General features: G+C 37.6%; 2 protein-coding genes and 3 non-coding genes across 6 annotated transcripts in view; 4 read left to right on the top strand and 1 right to left on the bottom strand.

The window, feature by feature from the left end:
• The window catches only part of LOC133531017 (CCAAT/enhancer-binding protein zeta), a 29447-nt gene extending 25614 nt beyond the window's left edge, over window positions 1–3833 (bottom strand). Inside the window, 5 exon segments of the mRNA XM_061869093.1 lie at window positions 900–1073; window positions 2071–2158; window positions 2682–2782; window positions 3331–3442; window positions 3570–3833. Of these exon segments, the coding sequence (XP_061725077.1) occupies window positions 900–1073; window positions 2071–2158; window positions 2682–2782; window positions 3331–3442; window positions 3570–3728 (634 nt within the window). The 5' untranslated portion in view covers window positions 3729–3833.
• Window positions 3834–4356: 523 nt separating this feature from the next.
• On the top strand, window positions 4357–18793 carry LOC133530955 (actin-related protein 2). 2 transcript variants are annotated; one of them, XM_061869015.1, is made up of 11 exons: window positions 4357–4527; window positions 4617–4727; window positions 5899–5922; window positions 9348–9419; window positions 10442–10585; window positions 12885–13094; window positions 14230–14379; window positions 15186–15311; window positions 15976–16128; window positions 17913–18041; window positions 18386–18793. In XM_061869015.1, the coding sequence occupies exons 1-11, from the start codon at window positions 4480–4482 to the stop codon at window positions 18425–18427; spliced, it is 1209 nt and encodes a 402-aa protein (XP_061724999.1). In that variant the 5' UTR covers window positions 4357–4479; the 3' UTR covers window positions 18428–18793. The 2 variants fall into 2 exon arrangements, with proteins under 2 accessions (XP_061724999.1, XP_061725000.1); XM_061869016.1 differs by lacking the exon at window positions 5899–5922.
• Window positions 10076–10237, top strand: LOC133531234 (U1 spliceosomal RNA). The gene has a single exon (XR_009801508.1). It is a non-coding gene; the product is annotated as a U1 spliceosomal RNA (small nuclear RNA).
• LOC133531240 (U2 spliceosomal RNA) lies at window positions 11775–11967 on the top strand. The gene has a single exon (XR_009801512.1). It is a non-coding gene; the product is annotated as a U2 spliceosomal RNA (small nuclear RNA).
• Window positions 16312–16504, top strand: LOC133531239 (U2 spliceosomal RNA). Its single transcript, XR_009801511.1, has one exon. It is a non-coding gene; the product is annotated as a U2 spliceosomal RNA (small nuclear RNA).
• Window positions 18794–24064: the final 5271 nt, after the last annotated feature.

The raw sequence follows: 24064 nt of genomic DNA, 5'->3' as shown, positions 1-24064 counted from the left end.
ATATTGTTCTTTAATTAGTGCGTTGGTTGTTGTATATGGTTGTATTGTAAAGTATCCTAGGCAAGTAAAAGCAAATTTTAAGCAATAATTAAAATTATCATTAAAGTGTCAAAACGTGTTGGCTTCGGCTCCGCGCACGCCTACCAAAGATCCATAAAACCATTGTTGCATGATGGGAAAGACATACAATAATAATTCAGCCTATTTACGTCCCATTGCTGAGCACAAGCCTCCACTCATGCGCGAGAGGGTTTTTGGCTATAGTCTCCACGCTGGCCCAATGCGGGTTGAAGACTTCACATACACCTTTAATTTCTTCACGGATGTATGCAGGTTTCTTCACGATGTTTTCCTTCACCGAAAAGCTAGTAGTAAACATCAAAATGATATTCCGTACAAAAAACGGGCTAGGATTTGAACCCGCGACCTCCGGATTCAGATCCACTTGGCCACCACCCCTATGTTTTATTTTCTCATAATCATCACTTTATTGTAAATCAATTTACTCACTAACCCGGGGTTAACTGGTTCAAGTTGGAGTTACAATGGTTACCAGTAGTTTCTTATTTAATGCATGTTAATTATAAGATGTAAAGTTTTAAAAAGATGTGTCCTGCCGAGTTTCATGCCGGTCCATATTGGGATACCCTCCTCCAATTGACGGGGATTAAATCTTCTCGGGTCAGAGGTGTAGGGTTAGAGCCGGTGTAGCTTTATTTGACGTTCATAAGCGCATTGTAATATGCCTACTTGAATAATAAACTGTCTTTATCTTTATCTAGTACAATTTGATACCGGGTTAATGGTTTAACTGGTTAACCCCGGGTTAGTGGGATGGTGCAAGTGATGCTTAGCTATTTCTATTGACAGAAAGATGGCCTGCTAATGAAATAACTTACTTCCATACAGCTCTTTAAGTTGGTCCTCATAAAACCAAAGCTTGAGAATATTCCGGCGGGCTTGCTTATTTCCTGAGGTCATCTCGTCAACATGTCCCAAGGCATGTTGCTCAAATGTACGAAGTTTCACGTCTGGGATTAATAGATCTGTGATCAGGAGCTCTGAGAGTGCATCTGTAACATGTATTTAGGATTGCCAGGATTGGGCATGAGTATTGGAAGGAACTGACAGAACGGGATAATCTTATGTATCTTTCAGTAGGAGTAGCAGAGAAAGTGTTATTATTGTTTGTCCTTGTTACAGTTTTTTTTTATTCCCCACCGTAAATTTTAGTTATGGTGGGCAACAAATAACCCGACCAAATTACGTAAGTAGGTTGTTTCTGGTATGTTGTCAGGAATGTTAAAACATGTTTTTAATCTTGTCGCATTGCATATGTTCTGTCCCTCACGGGAGCACGCGGTATAGCACGTCTATACGATGCTACCATCAATGATCTGTAAAGAATGTTTTACCAAAACTAATCTTTTGCTACCGTCACATGGGCGTATTATTTATTCACTTTTCTGTCATACCATACAATAGTTCTTGTATTAAGGAAGTTGCCAAACCACACATTTTGACTAAGGTGTAGCGTTTGTGAAGTTAGGGCTTGTAGAGTTAGGGCGTGTACAGTTAGAAGTTTGGCTATACATTATCTGATTGCTTTTTGACAGTGCAAGCAGTCTCGTCTTGGCAACATTTAACATGAAAATGTTTTTGGTCGGATACAGTTTGATCAAACATGAGTGTGGAACTGTGGAATAGTATTTCACACATTGACATATATAACCAATGATATGGATAATGTGTCTGAAATAAAGTTATCAATTGTAATATATCTAAGGTTGGGCCATATGGACAATAAGAATGGGGCCAGTACAGCGGTGTCACACACACAAATTCGAGCCAGTCGTGCAGTCTAACGCCAGAACGTGATTGTTCGCAACTAGTTGTGTTAGACTGCACAATTGGCTCGATTTTGTGAGTGACACCACTGAAATAGCACCATTCTAAGTGACCGTAAGGCTTGTCTATGTCAATGATGTCACATCTATACAGGATGATATTTCAAACCTTAGCCGTAATATCTGATAAGATTAAACACAAAGTAAACTATTGTTTCCTTACCAATAATGACAAGACCATCTTTCTTCTTGGCTGGTTTCACATTATTTACTAAGTTCCTTAGTGCTGTCATGTTGTATATAGGGTTGTCCTGAAAATACATTTAACTTTATAATTTCAGCAAATTAAAAAACCATCCACATCCAGTCTTAATTAAAAACCACTACAAAACAAAACAGTAGCATCAGTTGAGATAAAACACATAAAAACTGGCAAAACTGGCTGGTGTATCAAAAATACAAAAGAGACCTTTGTTAATTATTTTTATCTATTCTTTGCTAATCAGCAGAGACCCTGCTTGGACAGGCGGTTCTGGTTTATGGAGCATGTGTCCGTGTGTGATCAATTGGCAGTAGACGGGCAGGCTGAGTAGCATCATACCACATGGAGGCGATCAGATGAGAAGGAGGCTGGCTCAACTGGGCTCAGCTGGAAAGAGCTGGAGGTAGACTCTCAGGATTGTGACAAATGATAAATTCTTTTGAAGCCCTATGTCCCTAATGAGGGATAACAGGATTACATAATCATTATTCTTTGTTATTTCGACTCACATACAATGTTAATCATTTTAGCTTAGGTTAATAACTCAAAAAAAAATAATATTACAAGTTAACCTGAATTAAAATAGTAGCTGCTGCAACCCTGTCTCCGATGGCTCCTTTGTTCAGCAAAGTGCGGGCCCACTGGTGGTCCGATGAACCATTTTTGCTTGATTCTGAAATAATCATTAAGAAACTGTAAACTAAAACTGAAATATTTTTCTTATTTTTATTTACAGGCACACTAAGCAGACAACATTCAAATTTGTTTTACAATATATAGAAAGGTAGTATATAAGAATGCCATCCAAAATAAGCATTATAGCATAATAGATGTCATATATGTGATAAAATAAATAAAGATACTGAAATTGCACACATTTTATAGTTTTTGTTCTGTTACTCAGAAATAAAAAACCCTTTTATATTATTTATTCATATATGTCATATATGAAAGAAAAAACTCCTGGAGCAGGAATTAAACATGGCCCTTTAACTTGTGGCTAACACCAGTTTCACAATCTTTGTTAACCACTGTGATATTTTATCATACATAGCAATTTTATACACAATAATAAATATTTTAACACTATACGATCAAATCCTAAATTTCTAATTCCCAAGTACCCTTTTCTATACTGAAGCTTAATCTTTTTTTTTAAGTTGACTTCTGCATGTTAACTATCTAATACAATATTAAATACATAGAGCCTTGATCACTTACTAGTTTCATATGCTAAAGTGTCACCATGTAAAGCACTGCTTGCCTCTTTCCGCATCTCCTCTATCTTATCTTGGCTTAATGTCTTAGTTATTGTGGCTGGTTCCTCTGGCATCTAAAAAAAATGTATGCAAGTATTGTCAGGTTCCTGACAAAAGTATTTCGTTCTTTCGACTTAAATTCTTCGATTTCTATACGGTATAATCAAACTCGTTTTATAAGTATGCGTTAAAATGAATTACCTGCTGATACCACTTCTTTTTCTCTCCATATTCGAGACTTTCAGCAAAATTCTTCGCTATACCAGCACCCTTTTTATGGTCGGCATTTTTATCCTCTGTTCCGTAATTTGTGTATGCCTCGTCAACTAATATATTCTCCTCAAATCTTTTATGCTTCATTTTGAATTATATCGTAAAAACACATTAAAACATATTTTTCTCAATACAACACGTGCGTTGTGGTTCATAAGAACACACACAGCATGACATTGACAGTCAGTGATTTGACAGTGACAGCTTCCATAACTACTTGGAACTGAGGGTCCGAATTTTACAGATATTTACATAGGGCTTCGGAAATTGTTTTTTGCTAACTATATGTGAGCTCAAGTTTAGGTGTAAACGGTATGTGCATGCGCTCTTTATTTGTTTAGTGTCAGACCAAGATAAGTTGGCAGCGATTTTTATAGCCCAGACAGTGTAAGTGTTATTTTAAACGTATAACTTCTGTGAAATTATGACGTTTACTTACACTTGCACAGGCTGGGCTATCAAAATCGCTGCTAACATAGCTTGGTCTGACTATCTCTTCACTACCTCACACGCACAAGTCGCGCGGGCTACCAGTTACCGTATGGTTTTTGGTGGCTCGTTACTTGGCTTTAACATGCATAAAAAGTTTTTTTGGGTCTGGCAATATGTAGCAATACGAGGTGTGTCATATGATGATACGCAAATATGGACTCTATGAAAAGTGAGTAAAGTCTTTTACCGTATAATATTTTCATATCTTAAAGGATTTGTCAGATACCATTAAAAAAAAGTGAAACTTGGGTTCGGTGCGGGTGGCATTGGTATAGTTTCGTTTATATTATCATATTTGGCAGTATATTTACAAGAAATCCGGTGATATTTATATAAAATCTTAACAATGGATGACCAAGGCAGGAAGGTTATCGTCTGCGACAACGGCACCGGTGTAAGTAACAGCGAAATACTTTGTGTTCTGTTCTGCGATTGTAATGATATCACTGAATCATCAGATCCTCATATTGTGTTGGTTTTTAGTTCGTCAAATGCGGCTATGCAGGAAGCAATTTTCCGGCTTTCATTTTCCCTTCAATGGTGGGCAGGCCCATCATTCGGGCGGAGAACAAGATTGGTGATATTGATGTTAAGGTATGTGCCCACAATTTTTTCTAATCTTATTATTTAAAAAAATCTAGTTATCATGCTACGTTGTTTAGACAGTTTCTAATTATAATTTGGCACCTTATGTTGTTTTCATATTTAAGAAAAAAATACCTGGATTGGGGTTTACAGTTGTTCATTGCATACCCCCAAGTGTGCATAACATATATTACATAAAATATTATGCTATAAATAAAAACAGAATAAAAATTACTTGATTTAAACCAACACGATTTTAATTCATAGTTTTAAACGTCAGGACATATAATAAACGTAAGTTTACGCGATTGAGTCCCATATTCGTTTTATAACTAAAGATTACTTGAACTGAATGAATCATATCCAGGAAGTTCTGCATTGAGTTAAGGAAAAATATTATCATTTTATTATTAATACTAAACCATATATTATTTGATGGGTTGGCTACCATATATATATATATATTTAAATTTGTTTATGTATAATGATATATTTATTTATATAAAATTAGGATTAAGTATACACTTTATTATTTATCTATTTATGTTTAAAGTGCAAATATAATTTTGCAGTTACGAGACATTACTGTAGGAGTGAGTCCGTGAAGTATTAAGCATGTGTTTATGAAAATAACAGTTGTGTTTCCGAGCTAACAAAATGTGTGATTTTTTGTTATGTTAGGATTTGTTATAAAACTGTATTTGTGTGAAAAAAACATTCAACTTGTAGTCGGAATAATTAATATTTACGGTTTTTGTCTCTTTCCAACATATAATTCTGAGAGGGATATAAACTTAGAAGTTCCTTATGATAGATTTATTTATACTTTTAAAAAATCTTGGTTTAGTATAAATCCCTAAATGTTGTTCACAACAGGTAATCCCAAGTAATTGCCAAAAAGTTATTACTTACACATGTGGTATATGCCTGTATGCTTATTCCCACTATGTGTAAAATATAAGTAAATATTTTAAAACATATTTTTCAACTTCATACTAATTCATAGGGATAAGTAATCAAATAAGTTAGTTTTACATAGGTTTAGTTTTTTGAAATACTCCATTATGTTATATAAAAAGACATCATTTTTCTATTACAAAAACTTTCATAGTGCACCTATCTGGTCCTTTCTCTCGTAAGTAACTATGTATGTGTAAATGTTGACGTTTCACGCTCACAGACGTTTGACCCCGAAGTTGTGCAGGTAAAAGTATCAGTACAGGCACCTAGCACATAGACATGTATAGATTAGACATAGCTTCCGTGGCCTGCTTTTAGGGATTTCTTTTTAGACAGCAACTTTAGACTATTGAGACACACAATTGCCATTTAAATACTATTTCGTTGTAAATATTTTAATATTAGTTGTCCTTGGTAATGGTTAGCAGTCATACAAGGATAAAAAGTGAATTTTGATACATTGTTTTTCCTTGATAAAATTTATCAAATATTGCTTATTGGAACATCAATTTAATCATTATTTTTAATGGGTCTATCGCGAACTTCTCTTAGCTGCTCTCTGTTTTGACATTTTGCCACGGAATAAATAAAATATAGTTATCCATGCCGTGATCGGCAACGGCGACCCTAGCTAATTACGAGCGTGAGCTCTAATATGGCTTGCAAAGCCGAACTTACTTTTAAAACCTCTATCGCAGGTGGGGCAGTAGAGTTGGCCAAGTATATTATAGGTGTAATTATAGGAAGGTTTCGGCCGGGATTTACGTATTTGACGTTTCGCGTCAAGGTCAATGAGACGAGCGTTTTCAAAGTTCTTTACGCTCGTTTTGACACGACAACGCCATTCTGGCCGCAGAGAAGCATACTCCTCCCATTTGTCGGGTGGTATACCGCAGGAAGTGAGGTGGCGCTTAAGCACATCCTTGTAACGTAGGTGCTGCCCACCTTGCGGTACGGTACAGAAAGGAAACTTACTGTAAGGCCGAAGTTTGACAGCGATTCAGGGCCAAATAATGTTGTCCCTTTCTTATGTATAGAACTATGCCTTTCGGATATCTAGGGTTGTCAAAACTCATGTAATTATCTTATCTGTGGTTGTGCACGCAAAGGGACGTCAAGTTGTGCCAACCCTAATAATTGCTTGGAGCAATGCCGAGCCGAACGGGGCTGAGAAAGCCCGAATGTTCTAGTTTCCTCCCCCTGATTTTGCTGGGGTATCAGTCATCCACGAATAAGATATAAGATTTTTAATGATTTAAAAACTTAAGGGCGCCCGCAAGCTGGCGCGGTTGCACGGAGCGGGTGAGTGGGTTAACGAAAAGTAGTATGAGCAACGCTAACTGGTGCGCACGCGTCCGACGGATTTTACCTACAATGGCACCCGCGTGCGTGCGTGCGTGCCCAGTTAGCGGACGCCCTTAAAGATGATAAAAGTATTATTTTTTTACTATTTGATCGTAAACAGCTGCATTAGTATTAACTGTCTCAAATATTTACGCCCAAAGGTAAAATATACATAAGTAAGTAGGTGTACAAGTTTAATAACGTTCATATTACTTATAATTATGTTACCTAATTTGTTTTAGTCAAGTTTAGACATATTTAATATAACAGTGTTATCTGCATTGTCGGAAATAAAGGTATTTATTAAAGAATATACATTCGCTATAGGCCCGCAAAAAATATGATTTCATTGAATTAAATTGTTTAATATGTGTTCCAAATGCGAATATTTTAAATGGTATATAAGAATATAACTGGCAGTAGTGTGTACACAAACAACTTAGGGTCTCCCCACATATATCGAAGTGGAATCGGCAAAAGCCGTTAGAAAAAAGATTAATGTCTGCGCAATAAGAGCGGAAAAGGCGTCGGCGCGTCGGACGGCGTTGGCCGATGCGAGTCGAGCCAAATGACGTCGGAGCGTCGTCGTACGGCGTTGGCCCATGCGAGCCGAGCCGAATGACGTCTTGTTCGTTATTGCGCAGACATAAAGGTTTTTTCTATCGGCTTTTGCCGATTCCGCGTCGATATATGGCCTTGTGGATTTATGTTTCCTATAAGCTGTACTATAGTTTGCATAGCCTGTGATTATTAACAAATTCTTTCACTTCTGTTGCTGCTGGTTGAGTTAAAAACGGAGGGCCTACCGCAAAAATCGAAATTTCATTATCTGCCTCTCTACTCTTGTTTATTCGAGTGATAGAGGTAACGAACTAACGAACAAAGTAATTCGCGTTAGGCCTTCTGGCTACACAGAGGCTGCCAAGGATCGTCCACACCGCTGCTTAAAATACGGTGCCGGTACGGAACGTGACGTGCCGTAAACGTCGCTGCTGCACGTCTGTCGCGAAGATCGCGAACCGGCTAATAGTTGACAATGTCATGGAGTAGATGGCGCTATGTCATGTTTAAGTTTAATAACCGCTTTATTGTGATTTTTAGGTGACGATAAGAGGGTAGACGCGAACGACCGTAGGAAAAGGAGTTGTGTGCGAACAAATCTACGGGGAGTGATATTTGCTATTGGATCAATTTAAGGACTTTCTTATGGTGTTATTAGAAAAATGAGGTTTCTCGTGTAGATTGTGACCAACGTATATCAGTATTAGCTCAAGAAAATTAACCTGAATATGGGCAATCAGGGGAAATAATTCGTGTAGTTTTGTAAATTGGTACAATCATACCTTGTGGTATGTAGGTAATACAGTAGGACACCAGCAATGAGTTATCATCATCTCACTAACGTCCGGGCCTTGTATATGCATGTTCGTATTGTAGTATGTTTACATATCGCTTTCCAGTAAAGGCATCAGCTCATTCGATACGTTAATAAGTGTGGTGAGCTTGACGACAACGTCACTGCGATTCTTGCACCGTTTTTTTGAGCAGTTTTGTGGGTGGTATGGGATATATCGTACGTCACCACAGAATAAATAATAGTTCTACCGTACAGAAATTACACTTCATACAAAACCGAAGTTTGACAGCGATTCGGCCATTTAGGGTTGTCAAAATTCAAGTCATTATCTTATCTGTGATCGTGCACGTATAGGGACGTCAAGTTGTTACAACCCTAATAATTGCTCGGAGCAATGCTGAGCCGAACGGAGCCGAGAAAAGCCGAAAGGAGGAGTGTCGCCCCACTGACGTCTCAGCGATTCCGTACCGGCACCGTATTTTGAGCAGCGGTGTGGCCGATCCGTTATGTGGTTTTTATGGAAAGCGTGAGCTTTCACTTATTAAATGCTCCACAAGTAACATTATTTAGTTGCATTACACCATTTTATACAACAGCTCAAGTTCACCCTTTAAACTATGTTTTGTAGATTTTTTAAATTTACAAGTGGACACAATTTAGCTCTCAAATTAAATAACTAGGGAATAGGCGGGTCCACACAGAGTGAGCATACGCGCGAGGCAATTTCCTCGCGCACAAAACGGCCAGTGTAGACGTGCCTCGGTGGAGTCGGCGCGCGCGTTTTCCTCGCCAGAGCGCGCCGCCTCGCTCTGTGTGAACCCGCCTAATAACGTTTTATTATTTACCTTAGACAGCAGCAACAATCCTCCCTATTTTTTGTGTCGTTTTTCAGACTTGCATTAACTAAGCCTGTGTTTGTTCCTATTCCTTATTTGGCTGTACTCTAATTGACGTGATCCCCGTTCCAGGATTTGATGGTGGGAGATGAAGCGTCTCAACTCAGGTCTATGCTCGAAGTCAGTTATCCCATGGAAAATGGAGTAAGTAGAGAACTAATTATTACTATAGTTCGTGTCATTGACTCGTATTGTCATGTAATTAAAGGTTAGATTTGAAAAATGTGCGCGTCATCGTGGATGACACAAACTATAATACACTTAAACCCCATAGGTTCGTGTTTTTACTGCTCTTTCACTCTCACTGAGTGTAAGAGAGATAAATGTGCGTGCTCGGGACCGCGGAGACATTGATAAATAAGTAAATATAAAGTGCTCACTCCATACATCACTTTTCTTACCAAAACGCTTATTATTTTCGTAGTCGACATCTAGCGTCAAGTAGCGGATTTATCAGTACTGCTACTTGACAATCTTTCGTCAAATTTGTATAATCACAATTATTTACCAGTTTATACATAACATATTTTATTTTGTTTACAAAAAAATACTATTACCAAAATGTGTAGTTTTTTGTGTAAAATTTGTAATTTGTTATTGTACGTGGACTATGCGGTATATTATTTAGTTTATATAAATAGCTTTAGATAAATTATCCGCCACCACATACCAGTACCATACAACGTTTTAGTGACCGAACTCCCCGTTAGATGTCGCTGTACCCTCCGCGTCGATTTCTACTTCACGCTGTTAAGATTTTTCCTGATTCAATGACGCCCTCGCCATACTGTAATATAGTCATACTTACCTGGCGTAGGGGACACCGTGATCAAGAAGGCGGTTCCCCCAGGGCGAGATCCTTCCATTGCACTGCGGTTGGGTTGACCCTTGCGATTATCCCTAATGTGGATAACTCGGACGCGTTATTTTTGGTAGTGGGGACTGCGTACGCGCTGTCCCCCTCGTAGATAATGTCAAACTTTCTTCGTTTAGTCACGTTAACACCGATACGGAAAAAGTGCCACAAATATGTATGTACGACTTATTGCCCATATATTATGCTAGTGTTTACATATTATTGGCACTTTGTCTGTATCGATATTTTAATTTTCAGACGTGTCTTCGACCTCTTTCTCAAACGAATAAAACATATCTATCCGTTTCAGGTGGTCCGTAATTGGGAGGATATGTGCCACGTGTGGGACTATACGTTCGGGCCGAGCAAGATGAATGTCGAACCGGCTGACACCAAGATACTGCTCACAGAGCCACCTATGAACCCGACTAAGAACCGGGAGAAGATGATCGAGGTATTCCTATAATCTTTAGAAAAAAACAATAAATTCTGCCAAGGTTCAATAAATTGATTTATTCCCTTATGTCGCTGCCCCAGCCCCACGTGACCACCATACGTGAGGTGGGGACGGATGGGAATGATTCATATGAATGCATATATGTCCATCTGTGCCCGCGCGGGGAAAAATGCGAATTATTATTATTTGGAGCCCGTCGTGTCCCACTGCTGGGCAGAGGCCTCCCCCAATCTCTCCACTTATCTCTGTCCAGTGCTATGTCTGGCCACTCCTTCAAGAAGGAGTCCAGTTCATCCCGCCATCGCCGGTGAGGTCTGCCAGATCCCCGATTCGAGTTTTCGGGCTCCCACTCTGTAGTGACTTTGACGTGACCAGCCCAATCCCATTTTAGCTTGGCCGCTTTCCGAGCTACATCGATGATTTGTGTCTTGGAGCGCAGCGTGGCGTTCCGGACTCGATCCACCAATTTGACACCTAATATGCTACGCTCCATGGCTCGTTGGCAACAAATGCGAATACATCAATAAATTCCTCCATATATGTACAAAAAACCAAGTAGGTAGAATATTGAGAAAATTTCGACTATTGTTTTACAACGCACTACTAAGAAACGATAGTAGATGATCGAGGTAAGTATTTATTACTACGTCTGTGGTAAGCAAGCATACAGCCTGCTTGATAGCGGTTTCCGTAGCCTATGGACTTTCGTCTTCCGAACCTAACAATCATAATCAACACTCCATCTCAAATGCGTCAACTCCGAGTACTCACTTTCAGAGTCCAGGTTCCCTAGCCATACAGGAATATAAAGAACAAACACAGATGACAAAATGACGGATAAGGACAAACGATTATCTTGGGCTTGTTAGACGACAAGTGTTTGAGTGTCTGATTTCTCTATCATAACGCCATAATTCCCTTCTCAGGCCTCAAAATATCTCCATACCAAATTTCATGTAAATCAGAGGTTACAGACAGACGGAATTACTTTCATATTTATAATATTAGTAGGGAATGTAGGTATAGACGTGAATATATCAAATCAAAGGGAGTTCTTTAGTGTACCGCAAGTGTAGTTACTAAATTTGCCGCTAGATGTCGCTGCGCTACTCTAGTGGAAATCGTACATCGCGGTGTTAAGATTTTTCCTGATTCAATGACGCTCTCCGATCGAGTTCGTTGCGTTATCGCTTCTCGGCCTTTTGGCTAAGATCAAAGTGTAGTATCTGTTCTTTTCAGCTTAATATCTGAAAGTTCCCTCACTGAGGGACCAGTATATTAAACTGATTTTTGTAAACCGACGGGATGTTCGGGGCTCGCTCCACTCCCGTCACGGGTCGGCCCGGCATTGCAGTGCCGCCGGGATTGGCCCACATAATTACTGGAAAAATTAAGTAATTCGTAATCCTGAATTACGTACGACTGTAGTGCATAATCCTTTACCATTATAATTTCTCGGAAACGCACCAACGTCTCATCTCTGCTAGGTTGACTGAAGTAGCATGACAGATACGAACGTTACGATGGAAAAAGATTATGTACTACATCTTTATGTAGCACGTCGTCGTCTGATTACAATGCTGTCCAATCAATGTCCAAGAATCTATTCTTTGCTTCAAATATTGAAACCACTTCCTGGTATCTGATTCAGTTGAAATGAGGAAGAGGAATACTTTCGTTATTCGGATGACAATGCAATAATATTAACATGAAGCTGATCGGATGATGCAAACTCTATGTACGAAAAGTCTAACATATCGAGTTCATTTTAACTTGTATTGGTATTCAGGACAACAACAGCCGTAAATATACAACTTACATAAGTATTTTTCAAAGTCAAAGTCAATATATTCTTTATTCAAATAGGTCTAGCAACAAGTACTTTTATATTGTCAGGTTTTTACGAATATCATCTTCATCTAAATACCAGAGCAATTTATTGATGGAGTTATTATTGTTCTTAAAAAAACATTGTATTATTAATTATTATAGATATGTCAAACTTAATAATAAGAATTTCATAAAAGGATCGTCAAAACACATTTTTTTTATAAAAATACTAGTCTAGAAACTTTAAATATATATTTCCAGGCTACTATTTTTATAAAAAATTGTGTGTGTATATTTATATAAAGTAACTTATCAATTTGGTGGGGTTTTACATAGTATTAGGCCAATAACATTTATCCGCTGGTTGCAAAATAATATACATATATATTATTCATGAAACAAAGTAATACTTAAAGTCAAAATAAAGCCATTACATTTATAATTTAATTTATGCTTTATCTTACAGGTGATGTTCGAAAAATACGGTTTCGACAGCGCCTACATCGCCATCCAAGCGGTGCTGACGCTGTACGCGCAGGGGCTGATCTCCGGCGTGGTGGTGGACTCGGGCGACGGCGTCACGCACATCTGCCCGGTGTACGAGGAGTTCGCGCTGCCGCACCTCACCAGGCGCCTCGACATCGCCGGCAGGGACATCACCAGGTATCTCATCAAGGTAATCCTTGTTGTCAAGCTTTTATTTCAATTGCGAGAGAGAGATCCAGAAGCAGAATATCAACCTACAGACAACCAAAAATTGAATTCTTTGGCGCAAATGTACGGGAAGACCCTTCCCCAGATAGCAGGACAAAGAAGAAAGAAGAAAGGTCAAATCTTGGGAGCTAAATTTGACCCACTTCCCGATTCTCGATTGAGCTGAAAATATGCATACATATGTAAGTCGAATGACAATGAAATATTATGGTACCAACGAGCTGATCTGATGATGGAGACAGAAGATGACCATAGGAACTCTGTTATGAAGCAACGCAACCCAAGTATATGTGGGGTTTTTAAAATTGTCTTTGAGTATTGGTTGCCTGTGATAAGAAAAGTACAGTCAGCGATAAGCTTGTTCCAGAAATGAAATTTATGTCAAAAACTTATTTATATGGCACATGCTATCTAGTCAGGGAATCGGGATCCGATCTCGGGTTCCTGGAGAAACTGTAGGAACACTTCAAATATTGGAATATACTTCTTGATGTATAAGGTATACGTATACTTAAGTTAAGTAGTAAGTAGCACCTCCCGAGCGTCGGCGTCTAGCCAACTGTATCGTAACTGCTCGATGCGACGTTGGCGCAATGCGCCGCGACGCCATTTTTCATAGCGCTGACTAGACGCCGCCGCTCCAAAGACGCTAGTTGGGGTCGTCCTTATAATGACTCGTGTTTCTGATATCCATGTGGTTGTCCATTTCAATGGCCTTATCTCATGAGGTCTTACAAAATGTCGAATTTGCGAAATATCCCGTTTTAAACTTTCCCTTCTTATTCTTGTTTGGAGCAGGTTCCGTAAAATACCGTTTTCCGCGAGGCCAAAAGAGGGATATGTTAGACGTCAATGTCTGTCTGTCTGTGGCATCGTAGCGCTCAAATGGATGGACCGATTTCGATGTTGTTTTCTTTTACGAGTATGCTTGATAAAAATTTATCCAGCAGTTTGAAGAGTATCCAGCTCTTTTCCAAAATGATGTAAGGCATTTTTGGAATAAAATCATTTATTTGGCATAATGAGTAAGGGGTTTTTAAAATTACATTTAATATTTATTGGTAATGAGTTTTGAATATTTTACTTATTAATTTCAGTTGCTCCTCCTCCGCGGCTACGCGTTCAACCACTCTGCCGACTTCGAGACAGTCCGAATGATGAAAGAGAAGCTTTGCTACATCGGCTACAACATCGAGCAGGAACAGAGATTGGCTTGGGAGACCACTGTGCTAGTGGAGCCTTATGTTGTAAGTATAAAAACTATCTAAAAATGTTGATATTAGTAACAAAATTTCCGTGAGACAGACATATTAAATATGTTAAAACGGGCCACTCGCCTATTTTAAATCGAAGATTGCTCGACATTTCGCTCATCATCGAGGAGTTTAAACTGGTAGCTAGTTTAACAGCACGCTAGTGTCCTTCGAAGATAGATAAGGAGTCATCAATCTTCGACTTAAAATAAGTTACTGACCCTATAATAAACTGAGTAATGTTTACAAGCGTCATTCTCAGTTATTATATAGAAGAGTTGCGTAAAATAGCGACTACTAACGCCATCTATGGTCAACATATGAAACTACAAACGCATGTTTGCAATGTAATATTTTTTGTACTAATCTACAGAAACGTACCGAGTGTCGCTTGCAAATGCTCTTCGTCTAACTAAAGTTACAGTTCTAAAACTGCTGGTGTGCCATTTTTATTTTGATTATATTGTACTAAGGCCTGACTTAAAAATAAAATTCTATTAATCTTAGAAAAATCTAGCCGTGTCCTTAAGCGGGTCTCTAATGAAACGCTCCTATCTCTGTAGTTTTTGGCTTGCATGTGTGATATTGAAGTGCCAGTAAAATAAATGCTTTGATTTTGGCACTTTTTTTAACCCCTCGAGTCCTTCGTACGCCATATGACTATTGCAGAAAAGTTGTCTTATTCTCACGGAAATTCTCACGCGATTTCATACAAAAAAAAAAGTCTACGCCTGGGATACGATGGGATAATAAAATCGTTCAAGCCTTCCGGACTCCGCAAGTTTTGGATTTCTGTCTAGTTACCAGATGGACGCGTCATCAAAGTCGGTGGCGAGCGGTTCGAAGCACCCGAGGCGCTGTTCCAACCGCATCTGATCAACGTGGAGGGGCAGGGTATCGCCGAGCTCGTCTTCAACACTATTCAGGTTAGTACTACTAGCGCCCTCTAGTGGCGAGTAGTAACACTCATTCATGTTCAAGTTTTAATTACTAGCGCCCTCTAGTGACAAGTAGTATGACTTCAAACTTATGGCACCCATGAACAATTTGAATGTTTTCGTAATTAGGCCGGTTGAACCGATGTTCCGACACAAAATTAACTACACGGGAAGTTCAGCCATGTGTAAATCGTAACAATGTAAACATACTCGTATCCCACTTACACCTAAATATTAATAAACTCCACTCCATAGTTATACTTGGATTTTTTATATAGAGAATTTAAAAAAAAATTGACATTTATTTAGCAACCATGACATCTTCATGTTTAAGTAGAATTTGGTTGAATATATATGGTGCAGATCTGCTCCTAAGCATACCAAAGGTTATTAATATTTAAATCTAAGGCAACAAACCTAATTATAACTATTAAAGTGTTTATATTTTGAACACTCACTTATTCTAATCTAACGACTTGTGTTTTATATACTAATAATCCTTTTTATTATTAGATTATGAGATGTTGAAAAAAATTCAAAAATTGTCTGAACTCCATATTGGCATACAAACCTCAAGGTTTTTCCTACGATCGGTCTTATAATATATTGTAACTTTTATTTGCTTATTCAATAAATTAAAAAAAAATTGCAGGCGGCAGACATAGACATGCGCAACGAGTTGTACAAGCACATCGTTTTGTCCGGAGGCTCAACTATGTACCCCGGTCTCCCCTCGAGACTAGAACGTGAGATAAAGCAGCTCTACCTAGAGCGCGTACTAAGGAACGACACGGATAAGCTAGCGGTTAGTGAATTTGATTTTATACCTGTTTCTTAATATAAGATGCATAATTGATTGGAACGCCAGTGGAAGTGGTTTACCCAATTTGCCGCTAGATGTCGCTGCGCTACTCCAGTGGAAATCGTACATCGCGGTGTTAAGATTTTTCCTGATTCAATGACCCTCTCCGAACGAGTTTGTAGTGTTATCGCTTCTCGGCCTTTTGGCTAAGATCAAAGTGTAGTATCTGTTCTTTTCAGCTTAATATCTGAAAGTTCCCTCACTGAGGGACCAGTATATTAAACTGATTTTTGTAAACCGACGGGATGTTCGGGGCTCGCTCCACTCCCGTCACGGGTCGGCCCGGCATTGCAGTGCCGCCGGGATTGGCCCACATAATAACATGAAACAAAGTATCAATGGCTGAACCCAGTCCACCTTGGCTGTGGATCTCTAATAGTTGCCACATACTATTTTTCCGAAGTGGTAGAAAAGGGTACAAAAATAGGTAGATGTTACCACTCAATAGCAAATACATTTTTATGATAAAAAATGTGTACAAGGACATTTTTATTATTAAAAATGTGTACAAGTACATTTTTATGATTAAAAATGTGTATAAAAATTTTCAAATTATTTATTAGTTTTTTATATTGTGATGTTAGTACACGTGTTTATTAAAAAAATTGAAACAAAAGTTAGGATTTGATTGTTTGTAGTTAATGAACCTGCTTGTATAATCTGGTTTTTTGGCAAGTTTTCATTACATCGAATCTAAATTCGGTAGATATTAAGTAATGTTCCGTCACATGTATTGAGAATTGCTTACAATTGTACCATTTTGAAAAATAGGTAGATTTCAGGCCGCGGGAGGTAGATAGGTAGAACGCAGGCAAAATAGGTAGATCTACCAAAAAGTTGGTAGATGTGACAACACTGCCTAATTCCCTATCAAGTAGTTTGGATATATATTGTGTTAAACCATTGTATTGTATCTGCTACGCGGGGCTTCTATTTCTGGACAGTTTGTCCCTCGGGCATCTGAAGGAACCGTCCTATTGATTAGTACTGAATGTGACTAGTCTGATGTTTTCAGATTTTAGAAATGTATTGTATACCTCAAAAGTAGTGGTAATTTTTTTCCTCCAAAGTCAAATCTGAGTAACCATCTACATATTAATATTAGATACCATAGGAACCCTAGCATTTCGGTAAAAAATAGTACATTGTGCAACGCGGGGGGTAAGTGAAATTTTGGGCACAAGTGTGGTAATTCGCGACAGCCGCAGGCTGGAGGGGATTAAAGACCCGAGTTTGCAAAACCCCCAGAGTTACACACAATGTTTTTCATCACACGAAGAAAATACTAAATTTTAAGCGTATTTAAGATAGTGACATATCCAACATTCGTCCGCCATTTTGTAATTTCTTGACAGGTTAGGCATCGAAGGCACAGACCTATTCGGCATTCAGCCACGATTGAAATTGATGTTAAAATATTTTAAACGGCTGTTAAATTAATCAAATTAAATAATTTTAAATATAAACAAAAATATTAAATTATAAACATCCGTATTTTAAAAGTAAAACTCATTTATGCTACTTGGGAGTTATGGCTTTTTTTACAATCCATAACTCCCACGAGAACAATATAGGCCTTTGTCCTTTAGTATATCTGCATGAAATAAGATCTTTTTCGAGCAAGTGTGATGAAAAGTTAATTATCACTACGTTTGAGGTTAAATTTGGTAAACAAAAGCCCCATTTCGTTTTGTCCGTCTTACGCTCTGATTACGTTATACTTGCAGAAGTTCAAGATCCGCATAGAAGACCCGCCGCGGCGCAAGGACATGGTGTTCATCGGCGGCGCCGTGCTGGCCGAGGTCTGCAAGAACAGGGACAACTTCTGGCTCTCACGGGCCGAGTACCAGGAGCAGGTATGTTTAGGTTCACGACTACTAGCGCCCTCTAGTGACAAGTAGTGGACGCTGTAGTTTCATTCAGTCTAGATCTGCCTGTGGCATCGTAGCTTTCCAACGGATGGACCAATTTCGTTGCCGTTTACATGAAAACGAGTTTTTTTTTTATTTCCCTGTAAACTAAGGTGTGCAATAAATATTAAAAATGTCAGTCTCAAAAGTGACGTTTTTGTTTAAAGAAACGTCACTTTTGACATTGTCATTGTAATCCATATCGTATCTTTATTAAATGTTTGTCGTATCTTTAAGTTCGAATCTTAGCTTACTAATTATCTAATTATTAAACTTTATTTTGGTTTCAGGGTCTGGCGTGCTTACGAAAACTGGGGCCCCGCGCGAGTTAATCCAATGACAATTAATTTATAATGTAAAAACGTATGATTCCTTTACTATTAATGATTTCAACTTCAGGTAGGATAATTTAACCGTATTATTTTATATCAATAAGAGATTAATCCAATAACAATACTATTTATAAACCTATCCACGTTTAATAACCATTTAAAAATTACGCTCAAAATATTATTGTAACTTTCACAAAAATGTACTTAGCAGATGTAAAAATATAAAATGACAAGACATGTATTTGATAAAGACTGTTCATTCTTCTGCATTTATTGTATTTAACATTATGAATTTATGTATGATGTGACATTTTTCACAAATTGATAGGCAATCGTGTATAGTCTAAATAAATTTAAGAAAAAATATTAATGTTTCATTTATTTGCCCAAAATTACCCGATTAAAAAGGAAAATGCTGGAAGTTAAGGTAAATGTGCGAGTGCTCGCCACTTTAAATCGTGAGTCTAGCCTTGCTTGCGTCTGACAGCAGAAAAATGCTTTACGAAAAAAATACAAAAGGGCGGTGTGTAAGTGTAAATGTATAAAAAAAAAAATTAAATACTATGTCGGTGACAAACAACCATACGGCCCGCCTGATGGTAAGCAGTCTTGGTTGCCTATGGACGCCGCATTAGCATGCCAGGCACTGAGACGTTTACCTTACCCTAATAAAAAAGTAATTACATCGACAAACGGTTTTTATGCTGATTTTGAGTTCTGAACAAGCGACTCAAAATAATATAACCAAACCATTATAGAGCCAAACCAGGTATAGAAGGAAATGCTTGGATCACAATTTTTGACTTCGTAACTTTGGACTAGTTAGGAGGTAAACATTGTGTTCTAAGCATTTCCCTCTATACCTTCTTATTGCTTGGCCTGCGAGTAAAGCGAAGCGAGACATAATAAAATTTTATAATTAATGAAATGTTGCGACTACGGGCTATATAAGCTATGATTTTGATGGCAAGAATACACATATCAAAAGCCTTGTTCTCCGGTTAGCATCATCAGGAGAGGTGCAACTTAAAATAACGGTAGTCACTAAAAACTGATTCGGTACTAAACATTTTTATTATATATAAGAACAAATACAGTGTTAATGTTATATGTACATATAAATACACATAAAAGGTTACACATACGTTTAAAAATGCTAACTGAAGTCTATTTCATGGAATCGTGTATAAAAGTTACAGTAAATAATTAAAATCTATTGTTATTTATTACAAAAGTTGGCAGTGGATCAATAAAATGGTTCAAAACATTACATTTCATGTCTACTCACTACATCTAGCGGACGTTTTGGGAAGCTAAATTAGTTGTAACACGTTCGGTGCCTCCTGAATTTCACTACCAGATTTTATCTATTTCAACTGTACACAGAGATACATAGAGTGAACGTCATAAGGCATTCTCTACCTGTCGGGAAATGCGAATACAAATACTTCTCTAGAATTGAAAATGCAAAAAAAGTAAACTTTATTTTTAAACATATTTAAAGTAGAGTACATTATTTGCGATGTAAATTATACAGCTGAAGTAGATCGTATGGCGCTATTGTGGTATTTAATTTAACCTAGAGCAGTAATTTACAATACTTTAAGCAATTTTAAGTATAATTTCTTTCGGGTGAAAGTTACGTAAGAATAAGTCTTTGAGTCAGCGGCCCGAACGTATTAACACTTTTAATATGTATTTAACTGTACTGCGTCTTAAATTATATACCGTCACCGGGGTGAATAGGGAAGGCTGGGTTGAATATAAAAATACCTACACTAATTTTATCATTCGATTGAAAATAATAGGAGATTTTGTATCACTTTGTGTAGGTATTTTTTTTTTAGAAATTACACGTTAATTACATTTTTAGTTTTGTCCCTATTCTTACTATTCATAAGTGCTTGTTGCTAGGCCTACATGAATAAAGTATATTTGAATTGAAATATTCACCCCGGTTGGCGGTACTATGTATTATATTTATGCTACTGTATCTGGCACGTTATGGCAAACATATAGTTAGTTACAGCAGAAATATATGTACTCGTACATACAAGAAATTCTAATATTTGAGCAATATATTGTGCATTTGATAAAGTGTATGGTCACTACCTCTGGTTCACAATATAGGGGCATGGCACACTGCGTCCGGTTCGCGCGACGCTTCGAAGTTTGAGCGAGACAACGATATACGCGACGTTCGAATCGGACGCAGTGTGCCATGCCCTATAGATACAGTCGATACAGACTACACAGAGGCAAGTAAACAAGTCATTAGGTATCAGTTTTGTGTTCATAAATTTCTGTTTTCATACACATGTATACGAAAAGAACTGCACACTAATGCTTCTAATCGTTTCTTAAATTAATATTTTCTGTGACCTTTGCTTTAAAAGGAAGACTAAATAAATAAAGGAAGACCTAGAACACTGAATGCTATAGGGTGACTGCTATACTTATTGGTCACTCTTAACAAATCAGAAATAAACAAGGCAAGTCTTATTGTTAAGAGGGGCCAATTCATATATATAATATTCCTAAAGATGGAGTCTAAGCCAGCTGTCACCGTAGCCTCACGCAAACAGCCACATTGCAGTCGCCCTAGTCCAAAATCATTTCAGTTACTTTTATAAATAAATGTGACGTTCCACGGGTAAAGGCCCCAACCGCAGTTAGGTACCTTTTCTGTTATTGTGCCATGTATATTAATTGTTACTTTACTTTAATGCTATGCTCTATACTGAGTATTTAATTTGTTAAGACTCAAAATTATTCACTAACAAAAATTGATTTAAAATGTATAAAAATCGAACAAAATTTGGCACTAAATAAAAGCACGTGTTAAATTAATTGGTGCGTTTTAAAATTTAATAAAATTCAAGCCTCGGAAACAAATATGGTATGATATTTTACCAGTTATAAACATTTTCATATTGATATTAAAATAAACACAAGTATAAATATTTTAATATTAGTTGGTAAAACATTGAAGAATAAATGCTAGGTTCCACGGGAAAAGGTACCTTATGGCAGCTGGCGCTTACGCTGTTATTCACTTAGCTCCTATACGACTACGCTGCTACGCGTCGTAAACAACCGCCATATGGTACCTTTTCCCGTAGGACGTCACAAATGTGTGTCTTAAGTATTAAACAATCTCATAATATACATCTATGTCGGTATGATAACCAGTAGATTTAACATAATTTATAATTTTAACAAATGTTCAAGTAATATATACATAAGAGATCATTTAGTATGGATCTATAGGAATATAATTGTGTTCAGTGTCTGGGATTACGTTATAAGATTTAGTGAGACATTATTTGCACCATTTGACTAAATAATGAAGACTTTCCCTAAAATATCTATTATAATTTTACAATTTTTTTAATACCATGACAGTGGAAAACTAGCATACGGCCCGCCTGATGGTAAGCAGTCACTGCAGCCCATGGACGTCTGCAACTCCATATGTGTTACATGCGCGTTGCCGACCCTTTCAAAACCTGTACACTCCGTTTTTGAAGAAACCCATACTGTAGACCCTCGGGAAAACCTCGGAAGGGAGCTCATTCCACAGCCGAAGCGTCCGCGGGAGGAAATTCCTCTTAAACCGCACAGTACGCGACCATTTAGGTTCTAGGGTGTGAGGATGAACATCCCTCCGACGGCGAGCGGTGCGGTGGTAGAAAGTGGCCGTTGGCATCATGTCAAATAATGCGTTATTTGGCCCAATTAGCCTCCTTCCGCCTGGAGGGCCTATTGGTCCATGAAACACCTGATGAAAGGTAATCTTCCGATATCACTCAAACGGAAGCTCATGGACATGTGCATACTCCCAGTTCTCACCTACGGTGCACAGACTCGGTCTTTGACTAAAGCTCAGAAGTCCAAACTCAGGGTTTGCGAATGAGCCATGGAGCGTAGCATATTAGGCGTCAAATTGGTGGATTGAGTCCGGAACACCACGCTGCGCTCCAAGACACAAATCGTCGATGTAGGTCGGAATGCACGCACGTCTGCCGAATGAGTTTTGGGGCAAAGTCACTACAGAGTGGGAGCACGAAAACTCGAATCGGGGATCTGGCAGACCTCACCGGCGGTGGCGGGATGAACTGGACTCCTTCTTGAAAGAGTGGCCAGCCAGCACTGGACAGAGATCAGTGGAGAGATTGGGGGGAGGCATTTTCCCGGCAGTGGAATTATGCCATCTAGTGAGATTAATAAGAGATCTTAATTATTTCATTGTTTCTGGTTCTGGAGATTTTAAGAACATTATTTGCCATTTTGGCCACAATTAAACACTAAACATTTTAAACATTTGTGACGGTTACAGGAAAAAGGTACCAATCGTCGGTTATCGATGTAGTCGATTATTCATTGAGTCTTTATGACATAACCGCTTTATTGATTACCAACAAGTACCCTTTTTCTCGATAACGACACATTGTCCCAGACACCGCCACATGGAGTTAATCTTACTTGACTAGCAGCCTTTTATTTATAATTACAGTAATCGTACAAAATTTACATATTCACTATAATTACAATAAAACATTAAAAAGAACATTCGCTAAGAGAAAATGGAAGATAATTTGAGCTAAAGTTTATAAAAAAACACAAAGTATAAAAAACACGTATTAGAAATAAATAATTTATAGTATAAACAATTTGGGGCTATAGTCAAATCGATGTTTGACATAATTTCGATAAGAACAAGTCTTCAAAATCATCTTATTATATAATATACACCGATATTTCATTTAATTCAAATGAGTGTCTTTTCAAAAGGGCTTTTTTTATGAAAACCATACAAAAATAAGCCTATTTAAAAAGACGCTCCTCAAATACTTAGGTAGATTATTTTTCTGATATTACTTATCTTACAAATCTTTTAAAGAAAAACATCCATCCATACAATATGTTTATTATACACGTATTGGTATACCTATATATTTTATTTTATTTTTAGCAATGCAAAAATGTTTTATAATTCATCAAATCATTCATGCCTCAACCTTGAACCAAGTATTAACTTTTAAAGAGTAGAATACAACAAATCTTGAAGTAAACGCTAAGATAGCCTCAACTTATAATAGCGTACGAAACGATTTGATAATCGACAGTCATCAACTCATCATTAATGTCAAATTTCTATGAAATTATAATTATGAAATTTACAATGACACTTTCTTACTTTGTTCTTTAATTATTGAGAACAAGCTAGTTTGGTTGTCCATTCTAACGGTATGAAATCGTGAGTCAGAATGGCGGGTGTACCTAAATAAAAATAAAATAAAAAGCTTCCCGTATTTTTGTACCTAATTTGTACTATTTAGTACCTCCATTAAAAAAAAATGTACCTAACGGTACTTAAAGTTATCAACAAAAGACAGTATACAGTAGCAATTATTACGCTATGATCCCGCGAATATTGATAAATTCTATAAAAACCAAGTTTTTGTACCTTCATATTCAATTATAATATGAGCCAATTAATTTGTGGTTTCCAAGTTTTACTCATTTTACATTTTGCTTGCTATTACACTTTTGCAGGCATTATAATTTTTCACCTTATCGATTCCATATTCAAGAAAAAACGCTAATTTGCGGGTTTTAATCGGTATCAATAAC

This window comes from Cydia pomonella, chromosome 24, assembly GCF_033807575.1.
Source record: "Cydia pomonella isolate Wapato2018A chromosome 24, ilCydPomo1, whole genome shotgun sequence".
NCBI classification, from domain to species: Eukaryota; Metazoa; Arthropoda; class Insecta; order Lepidoptera; family Tortricidae; genus Cydia; species Cydia pomonella.
This window is presented reverse-complemented; position numbering and strand designations above follow the sequence as displayed.